The sequence below is a fragment of the Schistocerca americana genome, chromosome 5 (genome assembly GCF_021461395.2).
Source record: "Schistocerca americana isolate TAMUIC-IGC-003095 chromosome 5, iqSchAmer2.1, whole genome shotgun sequence".
NCBI lineage: Eukaryota > Metazoa > Arthropoda > Insecta > Orthoptera > Acrididae > Schistocerca > Schistocerca americana.
Genome location: NC_060123.1, coordinates 434,771,020 through 434,783,777, shown reverse-complemented (window position 1 = coordinate 434,783,777; position 12,758 = coordinate 434,771,020). Strand labels below are relative to the sequence as shown.

At 44.0% G+C, this 12,758-nt stretch overlaps 1 protein-coding gene across 1 annotated transcript in view; it reads right to left on the bottom strand.

Moving 5' to 3' along the window:
• The window catches only part of LOC124616415 (protein Wnt-2), an 82,860-nt gene extending 76,434 nt beyond the window's left edge, over nucleotides 1–6,426 (bottom strand). The window contains exon 1 of the mRNA XM_047144721.1: nucleotides 6,414–6,426. Within this exon, the coding sequence (XP_047000677.1) occupies nucleotides 6,414–6,426 (13 nt within the window). The remainder of the gene's footprint in view (nucleotides 1–6,413) is intronic.
• Nucleotides 6,427–12,758: the final 6,332 nt, after the last annotated feature.

The window sequence follows — 12,758 nt, the reverse complement described above, 5'->3', positions numbered from 1 at the left end:
GTTACTGAGTTCGTTTTTGCTCTTGGGAAATACATCTCATCGGGAAAAAATAGTGATCGGGCAGTTATCCTGTCGGGAGTCGTGCGTGTGAGAAAAGCCAATATCTGGCGCACCAAATACCAAACGTCCTTTGCCGACCCGCATTCCAAACGATGTTCATCCGTGTCAATCACTTGGCATGTGGCACACAAGGGTGAATCGGCGAGGTGGATGTGATGTAGGCGGGACTGGCAGAACTGTTTCCCATTAACAGTTACGTACCATGCAGACTGCACGTCAGTATGAAGGGTGGCAGCATTCACAGCACGCCACTTCGTAGTCGGGTGTTTGCTTTCAATCACATTCGACGTCCTGTTCATTTGCATGGCAGCATATATCACACTCGTCATCATCAAACGGTGGGTAGTAGTGCGGAAGGAAGATTCCATCTGAGCCACCAACGGCACAAAGGATAGTGCGACTGCACGGATTTACCCTTGTACGCTGCCCGTGAGACCCACATTTCCAACTTAATGTCCACACACTACACTCGTAGTGCCCCTGCCCATTACACTCATTACTCGCGGCAGACAATCTTACCGAGTTCCGTAAGAGTTCGGGCAATGCGTGTGCATCTAGCGCAGAAGAAGAAGGTCAATGGCCAGTTAGCCTTAACTATATGAAGATGGTATCTGTTCTTTCGGACATGTGGCTCAGATGGAAAGAGCGTCTGCCACGTAAGCAGCAGATCCTAGGTTCGTGTCCCGGTTGGAGCACACATTTTCAACTGTCCCCGTTGATGTATATCAACGCCTGTCGACAGCTTAGGGTCTATATTTGGTTATCATTGCATTCAGAAAGAGTCATGTAATGATAATATATTTATAATAATGTAAATTTTTGCAAAAGCCGGAAATTTGGCTTAGAAACGCATTTAACATTTATTGTTTTGAGAAAGCGTTTGATAAGTTAAAAAATTCCTTTTGTGGAAAATATTATAAATAAAACGTTTTCCTAAACACCTTATTAATACCATAAAGAGCCTACACGTACTTACAAAAATAGTTGTAAGTTTAGATTCGAAAACGTCAGATGAAATTTTAATAAATCGCGGTGTTCGACAAGAGCCCAATCTATCACGTACTTCGTTTAATTTATATATAGACGACTTGTTTATGTAGATCAAATACAGCCAGGAATTAATACAGGAAATAGTGTGCCATTAAATACTCTCTTATAAGCTGATGAGCAGTAGTTATACAGGAAATAGAAGATAATTTACAAAGAGCAGTATATAGATTGAACCAAAACGCGATATATTACAACTTACCTATGTCTACAATTAAGAAAACGATAATGGCTTACAAAGCGACGAATCCAGCCGGATTGAAAGCAATAATAAACCACAAAATTTTGTAACAGGTGTCTCACTTCAATTATCTTGAATGTCATATTACTTTTAACTATGACAAAGGCATTCAGAAGGAGGTAAACATATATTAATTTCTCTGCAAAGCAATTGGAAAAAGTTTGGGAACTAAAATTGAGAAAGAACACACAAATGAATTAATATAAATTTATGGCTGCACCTATTCTGCCGATGGACATTACTGATCTCGTCGCGTGAAACTTGCCGGGGGAGGTTCTGTGACTTTTTGGGAGTGTTTTTCGCACCATGACTTCGACCCAACCATTCAGGTTACAGTGAACGTGAAACAACACGTTCATTTCAACGTTGTCGATGTCCAAGTGTTGCACTGTCAACTACATCTTCCTGATGAGCTTGCTGCGGACAGTGCCGTCTTCCAAGGGCTGCGAGCGTACGGTCCTGGTTTGACGAAGAATCGGGCACGCTATTGCACCGCGCACTTTTTACAACAGCGGGTGAAAAGTGGCAACACGCCCACAGTTTGTTACCTCTGCGGGATATTATCATCTACAACTGAATGTGGCATATCAGAAGAAACTTCTGGTTTCTCTTCCTCCATGAAGTGAGGCCATTGTTAAGGATAGCGTTGAAATTACACCGTATTAGCTTGACGTCTCCCTGGGTGGGGGGGGGGGCCTCACATTTTTTGTCTAGTGCGCTTAGCAGTATTTGCTCACGTGTGCTATTAATTTCCGTCCACGAGGTTGCCCTGTTATACTCCTTATGTACATAATTTTCATATTTCGTATCAGTTATTGCTCCATGCCGGCAACTGCCTGATCAAAATCTACCTGAAGTGCTTGCGGCTTTCGTGTCAACATGTAAACCAGGAACCAGCCTCGATACGATTGTGGCTATGGCGTCCGTGATCTATACATTGTGCCGAGCGAGTATTCTCAATTTCCGAGTGTCTTGCACAATGCACATGCGCCGAAACAAGGGATAATGGCGGCCTCTGCTAACACCAGAAGTTAACATATTCTGGACGAGCTCACTCTTGTCACACAAAATTGTGCTTTCCTGTCCTCTTAATCTTTACCGTGATGTCTGCTTTGTTTTCGTGACACATTTAAAAGTTACACAAGGTCCTGTTTTTTTTTCTCCTACAACAGAGACGAGATATCTTAACCTAAAAGGTATTTACGCTTTACAGACAAAAAGCCTACACGAAGCAGAAATAAGAGCGTAAATAGATAATCGTGTTTTGACGGAAATTATTTCAACACTGAAGAAGTCAGAATTATTTGTCGAGAAAAATAATTTTCATTGTTATTTGGACCTTAACAAGGAAACAGGACGAAGGATAAAGCAAAGAGGTGCTATTTACCACGCTCTAGATACTGTGTGTTGTGTCTGCAAGTATATATTTTCTCGAGCAAATTAATGTATATGTTCTGAAATGTTTGGATGAAAGTTTCACGTTCTTACAGTCCTCAGAAGTGTAAAGAATCTAACACCGGACCTTTGACAAGATTTTCCACGACCAATCCGGCTTGGCCGAAATACGAGGTGCATTCAAGTTCTAAGGCCTCCGATTTTTTTTCTAATTAACTACTCACCCGAAATCGATGAAACTGGCGTTACTTCTCGACGTAATCGCCCTGCAGACGTACACATTTTTCACAACGATGACACCATGATTCCATAGCAGCGGCGAAGGCTTCTTTAGGAGTCTGTTTTGACCACTGGAAAATCGCTGAGGCAATAGCAGCACGGCTGGTGAATGTGCGGCCACAGAGAGCGTCTTTCATTGTTGGAAAAACCCAAAAGTTTCTAGGAGCCAGGTCAGGTGAATAGGGAGCATGAGGAATCACTTCAAAGTTGTTATCACAAAGAAACTGTTGCGTAACGTTAGCTTGATGTGCGGGTGCGTTGTCTTGGTGAAACTGCACACGCACAGCCCTTCCCGGAAGTTTTTGTTGCAGTGCAGGAAGGAATTTGTTCTTCAAAACATTTTCGTAGGATGCACCCGTTACCGTAGTGCCCTTTGGAACGCAATGGGTAAGGTTTACGCCCTCGCTGTCCCGGAACATGGACACCATCATTTTTTCAGCGCTGGCGGTTACCCGAAATTTTTTTGGTAGCGGTGAATCTGTGTGCTTCCATTGAGCTGACTGGCGCTTTGTTTCTGGATTGAAAAATGGCATCCACGTTTCATCCATTGTCACAACCGACGAAAAGAAAGTCCCATTCATGCTGTCGTTGCGCGTCAACATTGCTTGGCAACATGCCACACGGGCAGCCGTGTGGTCGTCCGTCAGCATTCGTGGCACCCACCTGGATGACACTTTTCGCAATTTCAGGTCGTCATGCAGGATTGTGCGCACAGAACCCACAGAAATGCGAACTCTGGAGGCGATCTGTTCAACAGTCATTCGGCGATCCCCCAAAACAATTCTCTCCACTTTCTCGATCCTGTCGTCAGACCGGCTTGTGCAAGCCCGAGGTTGTTTTGGTTTGTTGTCACACGATGTTCTGCCTTCATTAAACTGTCGCACCCACGAACGCACTTTCGACACATCCATAACTCCATCACCACATGTCTCCTTCAACTGTCGATGAATTTCAATTGGTTTCACACTACGCAAATTCAGAAAACGAATGATTGCACGCTGTTCAAGTAAGGAAAACGTCGCCATTTTAAGTATTTAAAACAGTTCCCATTCTCGCCGCTGGCGGTAAAATTCCATCTGCCGTACGGTGCTGCCATCTCTGGGACGTATTGGCAATGAACGCGGTCTCATTTTAAAACAATGCGCATGTTTCTATCTCTTTCCAGTCCGGAGAAAAAAATCGGAGGCCTTAGAACTTGAATGCACCTCGTAAACTGTTATCAGTGCTTGTTCGCTTTTTTTTCCTAATGAGGATAGTCGCTCATAATCTCACCTTCACGGTTCAGATGCCAAACTGCATAGTAAAACACACAGCTTTACAAGATACGTAATTTTGTCGCTGACGTGTAAACGAAAATGAGCACTCGAAACAGACGAGACTCAGCATAGGAGAAAAAAAAAAAAAACAAAAAAGCAAGGGTTGTAGCGGTAGACCGACTTGCCAGTGAAGGAAAAAAAGCAAGGCGTGTAGCGGTACACCGAATTGCCACACGTTCCTCTTCACAGGACATCTACAACCGTTATTCATCTGCACATTTCGAAAATTATTTATTTCTAAAATGGTAGGCACAGCCCGGTTTGAGGATGCGTGTCCCATTTTCAGGTGCATATTAAAAGTGAATCAATAAAGGATGCATAACTGAGGTTAAAATATACTCATGTTCAGAGAGACACAGAACACCTTGAAGGACTAGAGACAGGACGTTAATATTAACAGGACATGGGCATTAGTATCTTCTGCAGAAATGATTAGCGTTTCAGTTACCTCGGTCCAGCATGTAGCCTCGTAGGCAAACAGTTCGCCTTGGACACTGATTTTGTTCGATGTGTGATGGCATCGACATGTATAAGGCGTGAAGGGCGTCCTGTGGCATAGCCATCCATGCTGCATCCACCTGGTTCCAAAGTTCATCTGTGGTGGTCGGCATTGGGTCACAGCACTGCACCCGTCGTTTCACTTTACCGTATGCACTTTCTATTGGCGACAACTCTGGTGATCTAGCAGGCCAGAGCAAAAGGCTGGCATCTTGTTACACCAAGAAGGCACGTGTTCGAGCTCTGTCTTTGTGAAAAATGGCGTTTGTCGTGTTCTGCAGAATGGGTAGGACTATGGGTCACCCCACACCATAAGGTCTTGCGTCGTATGTCCTTTGCGCATGCAGTCACTGCGATGCCGCTCCCCTTCTCTGCGGTGAACCGAAATGCGGCCATCATTTTCAAACAAAACAGAACCGGGATTCGTCAGAAACAATATCTGATGCCATTTCCGTCCCCAGCGATGTCGTTCCACACACGAGTCCCGCCTAGTATGTTACTGTACTTTCGTCGAAGGTAGGCGGAGAAGTGGACGACGTGCACGTAACCCAAGCCTTAATAAAAGACGATGGACTGTCACCTCTGTTCCATTGTCACCCAGAGCCGAGGTGGATGCATATCTGTCCTGCAATGCCTTTGGATGTGTTGATCTTCTCGGCGGGTGGTCTGGGTGGTGTGACCTGACCCATCTCCTCGTGTTCTACGTCCTTCCGTGAAACATTCTGATCGCAGCCATTGCACTGCCGAAACACTTCGAGCAGCACTTTTCGGGATGGATGTACGCCATTTCCTCTTTTAAATTCACTGATTTGGCGATACAGTTCGCTCATACGTCTGTGACGCATTCTACACGTCCTCTCAAGTCACGCTGATCCATTACCTTCGGTTTATAGGGAGAACGAGTGCCGCAGGCGAATTTTATCGGAAGGCGCTGTTGCCCCGCGATCGAGTTAGTTTTGAACCTGCGGGACGACATGGTTCCAATACTAATCGTTTCTGCATAACATGCATGTTCTGTGAATATGAAAGTGCTATCTCTAGTCGTTAAAGGTGTTCTGTTTTTTCTACACATAATCTGGATTAACAACTGTCAGCCCTAGGATCGTAGAGGATATCCTGTTTCGTGCCATGTGCCAGAGACGCACCATTTTAACATATTGTAACCACAGTTAGGCATCATTTATGGACTGACGTTCTAATGTACATCTGAAGATGGGACTCGTATCCTGAAACCGGTTGCACTTTCCTTTTTAGAAATGAATAATTTTACTGAGGCAACTGGATATTTTTTTTTCTTTCGCCCGTCTCAGTAGCACTGATATTTTTTGCTGGAATAGTAGCCGTATTCGGGCTGTCACGCCCATTCTCAAACCACACACGTTGCTATTAACCGATACTGGTCAAACAATATAGTGCCAAAAGGCACGAATAACTTCATTACAGAAAGCTGAACTGTGGACGGGAAGTACTCTCATTGATATTAGCGTATGTGTGTAGTGTTACACCCTGCGGGCAACAAGTACTCTAATTGATATTAGCTATGAAAAAAACATCTTAAGTTTCCTCGGCACACCTACCATCCAGTGGCATCATTCCTCGAATCACCAAATAATTTTACAACTGTGACTGTAGCGGATTTTATTACTGAAGACTCAGTCTCGAGTACTCAAGTGAGACAAGAGAGTCGATCGTGTACAAGGCGCTGAAGCCATTCACTCATCGCGACTCCAAACCGACTGATTGAAATTAATGTACACACGTTCGCCCAAGTGAAAACACACTGTCACGTCCCGGCACAGCCTCTCTATACCAGAATGAAGTAAGTGCGAACTGTGTAGCGCAATCGAGACGTTAACGACAATGGGTTAGTTATAAATTGCTGTCAACCTTTATATCGGAGATGAGAGGGAGAGAATCTCCTTGGTATGAAGCAAATAAGTTTCCTGAAAACAGGTTACAGAACTGCAATAGGCAGAAAAGATTGGTTAAATGGTTCAGATGGCTCTGAGCACTATGGGACTTAACATCTGAGGTCATCAGTCCCCTAACTAACCTAAGGACAACACACACATCCATGCCCGAGGCAGGATTCGAACCTGCGACTGTAGCGGTCGCGCGGTTCCAGACTGAAAGATTGGTTAGTTTCTATTAATTTTATTCTCACATATACTTATGTGAGGTGTTGGACCATAAACCCCTTAGTAACATTCAGTCTATTTATTCGGACTTGCTACTTATAAGAAACATATAAGAAACAAGTACAAAGCAATCACTTGTTCTTGGTTAGCACTGAAATCTCTCTAAGGAATTGAGACAAAGACTCTGTTCAACACTATTCCAATGAAACTCTAAAAATCCTACTTGACCTGCAGTTCCTGAGTGTCCGCCAGAATCTCACCGTCTCCTCGTAGTTGAAGTCTTTATCAGCTGTATTGGCTGCTATGGGCCTACTCGGCCCCGCCGGCGTCTCGCTGCGGAATCTGTCGGCACTGGCTCTGAATCTGCATCTGAATCTCTGCTTCTAGCTATTCCGCTGCCTGGCCTTTTATTCCGTTTCTCATGTACTAGGGTGCACACGAGTTAATTTGTTTCACACGACCCTTTCATTCCCAAGTGATGGGACTACACAAGAATGTGCCAGCCGTTGTGGCCGAGTGGCTCTAGGCGCTTCAGTCTGGAACCGCGCGGCCGCTACGGTTGCAGGTTCGTATCCTGCGTCGGGCATGGATGTGTGTGATGTCCTTAGGTTAGTTAGGTTTAAGTAGTTCTAAGTTCTAGCGGACTGATGACCTGAGGTGTTAAGTCCCATAGCGCTCAGAGCCATTTGCACAAGAATGGTTCCACATGACACTCGTTTCGAATTCGTCGGCTTGCGCAAGAATGCCTTCAGTTCTACATGACACTTTTGTTTCTAGCTACACACAACTTAATTTGGTTCCACACGAGTCTTTTCCGCACGTGACTGACACTCTCCCTTGCTGTATTATCGCCCTGGTGTTTGCGTCTTCCATTGCGCAAGTTTGATTCATGCTGCTTCCTCTGGCAGGAAGTCAAACACCAAGTTATTTGATCAACAAGCCATACTTGGCAGCCTCGGCCGCTTATCTTGTCCCTACGTCCTTGTGGACTATTTCTTAATGTCGGCTGACTGTTTGCCTATGGAGCCTGGACTCTTATTATGGTCACAAAAGCAAGAATAAAAAATTAAAATTATCTACGGTCACAACAACACTTTGTCAAAACAACAACGACCAACGAACGCACTTCTCGCTGTCAAAGAACTTAGCCCGGTTGACATACGACCGAGGCGCCAACGTTGCAAAATAAGGGGCCCAACTGTTTTCGTGAGTAGTTGCAAGGCGGAAGGAGCTGCAAGTCATGTGGGAGGGCGTATAGGCTGGCCTCTGCCGACAGCTCGCGTGACCCCAGCAGTGAATCGCTGCCCAGTTATCTGACGTGCCGCGGAGAGAGGCAAAGCGGCCGCTAGCTGGGAGCATCCGCCGCCAGGGGCAGAGGAGCAGGCAGGCGGACCGGTGCTTCGTTAAGGGAAACCCACACTGGTGGCGGCGGGGGAGGAGGAGGGGGGAGGCTCGGCCCAGATTTATGCCCCTCGGCCTCCGGAAGGCCACGGAGCCCGCCACCGCCGCCCTCGCGGCTAATAATGGCCTCTTCCGCCCCTGGCAGACGGCTCGCGGAGCTCATCCGTGCTTCCAGCCGGCCTGCCCGCCTCGGATTGGCTAACGAGCCTCCGCACGGAGAGTTACGGCTCTGACGGCGCTCGTAAAGCTCTCCGCTACCTCGCCTTGATCCTACTCTCAACTTCATAACGAGCCCTTACAACTCAGCCACTGCCCCGGGCGCGTACGCCGGCGATACAGCTCGGTACATTCGCACACTCCAAAAGCACTGGCTAATTGCAAAAGATGATAAATTTTTTATCTGTAGCTGTCTTCCAAAATTTAGCTTAATGACGTAATTATTGTAACAGGATACGTTAATGACGACAAACCGTTTAAGTTATGCCTGGGTATCGCTGTATCTGTCATAAACTCCACTCTCTGATTTGCTGAAGAACGGCATAGTCGCTTCAGCTGTAAGCACATTCATGAAGTCAACTTTTGCAGATCAGATTGTACTGTTTCTCCTGGGTGGACTTGGGTTTTAAAAAAAAATGTAAACTAAATATTACGATAGATTTGATAAATAATCGACAAGTACAAAAACGAAGAAGAGATAGAACTACAATGGACATGTTATTCCATGGACTCTTGCGCTTCTATGCATGAGCTATCTTTCCTTTGTCATTCACTTATCTTATTTGCTTGGATTCGGACCTAAGAGGACGTTCTTGTGTAAAGCTCATCTTGCTGTACCAGTTTATAATGTAAGTTGTACTTAAAACCCAAAAAATATAATGGTATTTTGTCAAAAGAATTACTGAATGTGGTCAATTAATTGATCGTCTGATACCTAGACTGTCTTAAGTAGTGTTGTGTACATAGTTCCGCGTAGTCAGCGCGTACACAACTTTCCCACTAGAGCGCGCCCCGCTAAGCACAACAGCGCAGGCGCAGCGCTCGTCCGTCTCCGCTCTACGACATGGCGCTACCATAAAGACGGACCAAATTCTGCTTCCGCTGATCCGCGTATTAATATGTAACGCAGCCAATGAGATTGCTGCTAACGTAGAACCTTTTCTCCTCGCGGATCATACTCGCACAGTGATACCTGAATGCGCGAGGTATTATAACGAGTGTTCAGACCTCCGATTAGTCAGTCTGCATCAGTCTGCATTAGTCTGTAGTCAAGTTTCAGTCTGCGCCTAATGAGATTATCATATTCCTGTACATAGCCATGAAGATAAATGAATAAACACTTTGTCAAGTATCAGAGATATGTGAGAATAAGATTAAAGTACCAAGACCAAAGGAACTTCAGATTGTCAATTGTAAACAGCATCCGGAATCAAGTTACGTAATATCTATGATTTTTATTATTTTAATAAATGTGTGTGAAAATTAATCAAGTTCTGTTTAAAGTTGGTCACCGTCAATCTGCTACTCTAAGCGTGCAAGTGGCATTTCTAACGGCAGAAGATAAACACGCCACGATAAGACCACGAGACATATTGCTGACACTCGCCTACTTCGTTAGAGCGACTAGTCAAATAACCTGATGGTGTGTGTACCGAAGGTCTTGCAGTACGCACACCACAAGTAGATATGGGCCTTAACAAAGAATTTTCATTGTTAGGCGCCATCTTAGAAAATTCTTTAACATTTTTCTTTTAGCGCATCTACGAGACGTGCCATCGGTTAGGACAATTAACTTTATTTCAGATCCCACGAGACCGGAGGCAGCTACTAATAATTTAACAATTTTATTTACAGATTTTCTTTATATAACGAGATAACATGCCAGGCAGAAAAGATCGGGTCACAGGATTCCAGTTCCATTATAGGATTTCATTTGTAGATGCTACTCTTGTTATCTTATATTGGGGAATCGAGACGAAACCACGATTTTGAGTTACGGAATTTATTGTTGTACATCTCTGGTACAATAAGCACACGACTTCTCACGAGCCTAGTGTTGAATAAATAAGAAAAGGACAATTAATTATCAACGTTACGTAACCTACCCTCAGAACTGAGCTAGTTTACTGAGTGCTTATACACGTCGGGCTAAATTAAACAACATATTACACTGTTAATAATATTCCTACATTAGTTATTTCCCTTTTATGCTGAGCCATTGCATTAATGTGTTTCTTTTTTGTACAAGTCACGGCTCATATTTTATTTTATTTCATTACACTAATAGTCACAAAACAAATAAAAAAAATATTTTATTACATTTCAAGATCTTGAGGCCATTTTCAAGTTGAGTGGAGTGAAAATTGTGCTTAAAAACATCCAGGAATCACAGATCTTGTCGTGGGGAACAGCTTTCATTAGGGGCAAAATATTTGGTGACGTTTCCCGGTGACGTTAGGCGTCCTTCAGTATTCTTCAGCCCAGAGACGACAACATTTCATCGAATTACAGGGTCTACTAACCAGATGTGCTGCATACTACGTAGCCCATAAAATTCATAGAATTTCAACAAGAAAACCTTACGAATGAGTGTCTCTAAGGGAGGAAGATATTTTAGAAGTGTATCAGGAGCATTACTTTAGCTGGGGCTATCCCCTTTTATACATACCAGATAACTGGATTATAGCAAACTGGATACCTTCTATTGCCTCTCAGGGGCATAAATAATACAAAAAGACACGTAGCGTTACTGGGAATCACCAGTGAACGTTACGTCTTTGACAAAAGTTGTTCCCAATGACGTGACATATCATCTCTCTACGTTTGATGCAAACACTTTGAAATACCGTGCACTTGTATGTGTCATCATCTGGTCCATATGCTTGGTACTCAACGCTGTTGACATCTTTTACACAAATAGCATCAAACCACTGCAGTTTTTCACTATATACAGGGTGTAACGGGCATAAGGGCATAAGTGCAGATATTTTTATTGGTGGCTGAGGTCGGTGTACTGAACAACATTATATCAATATTTACGTCATTTGCAAACTAATAATTACAAATATTACAAGCCGTATGTTTTTAGGTTGGTTAGTATCTCTAAGTACATGTGGCAAGAGCAAGCCATTACTGCTTATTTATCCTTGGGCAGCAGGTTAAATGTCGATGAGCAGACAAACGGTTCAAATGGCTCTGAGCACTGTGGGACTTAACATCTGAGGTCATCAGTTTCGTAGAACTTAGAACTAGTTAAACCTAACTAACCTAAGAACATCACACCCATCCATGCCCGAGACGGGATTCGAACCTCCGACCGTAGCAGTCGCGCGGTTCCGGACTGAAGCGCCTAGAACCGCTCGGCCACCTAGGCCAGCGATGAGCAGACACATGGATCCAAAATGGTTAGCCTATTATAACAGATGTAGTCCACTTATAGGTGCAGTTACGACCGTGCAAACGACATCGGGTAATAAATTACGCGACCTGTTTGCAGGAAGACTGTTACAGACAGAGGGAAAACAATCAACACCCTGATGTGGTACCAGACATAAAAATACCCTTTACATACTGTATAGCATTTTTTCAAAGTTCCGACATGCATATTTGTCATCATCACGTCCATGTTATGGTTATTCAGCGTTGTCATCTTTTAAATAAATACTGTCGACATGTTTAGTGGTTTTATTGTATTTATGTAAAAGATGACTACGTAACGTTAGATACCTAGTATGTGGACACTATGAAGACATACGCACATAGCAGATACTTTCAGTTTTCCTGTTTGTCGAAGCACAGTTTTCGTAGTACTTTACCTGACAATGCTATACAGCCGAAATCGCAGTAACGGACTTAGTTTTAATTTCAAAGATGACTATGACGTCCATCTAAAAAAATTACATGATCGTGAACCCCAGACGAAAAATGTTAGTCGTCCAACACAAAATATTGTCGTTTGACAAACAGATGGACTTCTCAGCAATACACCAAAGACAGACTGGCCTGCCGGCTTCCGCCGTATTGGCATTTCCACTGTGCAAAGCATCGTACCTCCTAGTTCTCAGGCAGAATACTTTTTCGCGTGCGAAAATTTCTCCCATTTTATGAAGAAAAACTAACACTGATCCCACTAAAGTGATAGATTAGTTAAGGGGAACAGCTTGTATTAGAGAAAAATGCTGGCTGACACTTGTCGGTAAGGCTAGGTATCGTTTAGGACTAGTTATGCTCTTAAAGAGGCAACGGGGTGTTGGCACTGAGCGACGTTCCTATGTAATATCTTTTGCCTATTATCCTGCCATCTGCTCCGCTTGAAAGGCGGCAGACTAAACAAAATTGAAGTTTCTGGTTCGCTTGCAAAATATCTTTTTCCACTTAGAGACTCTC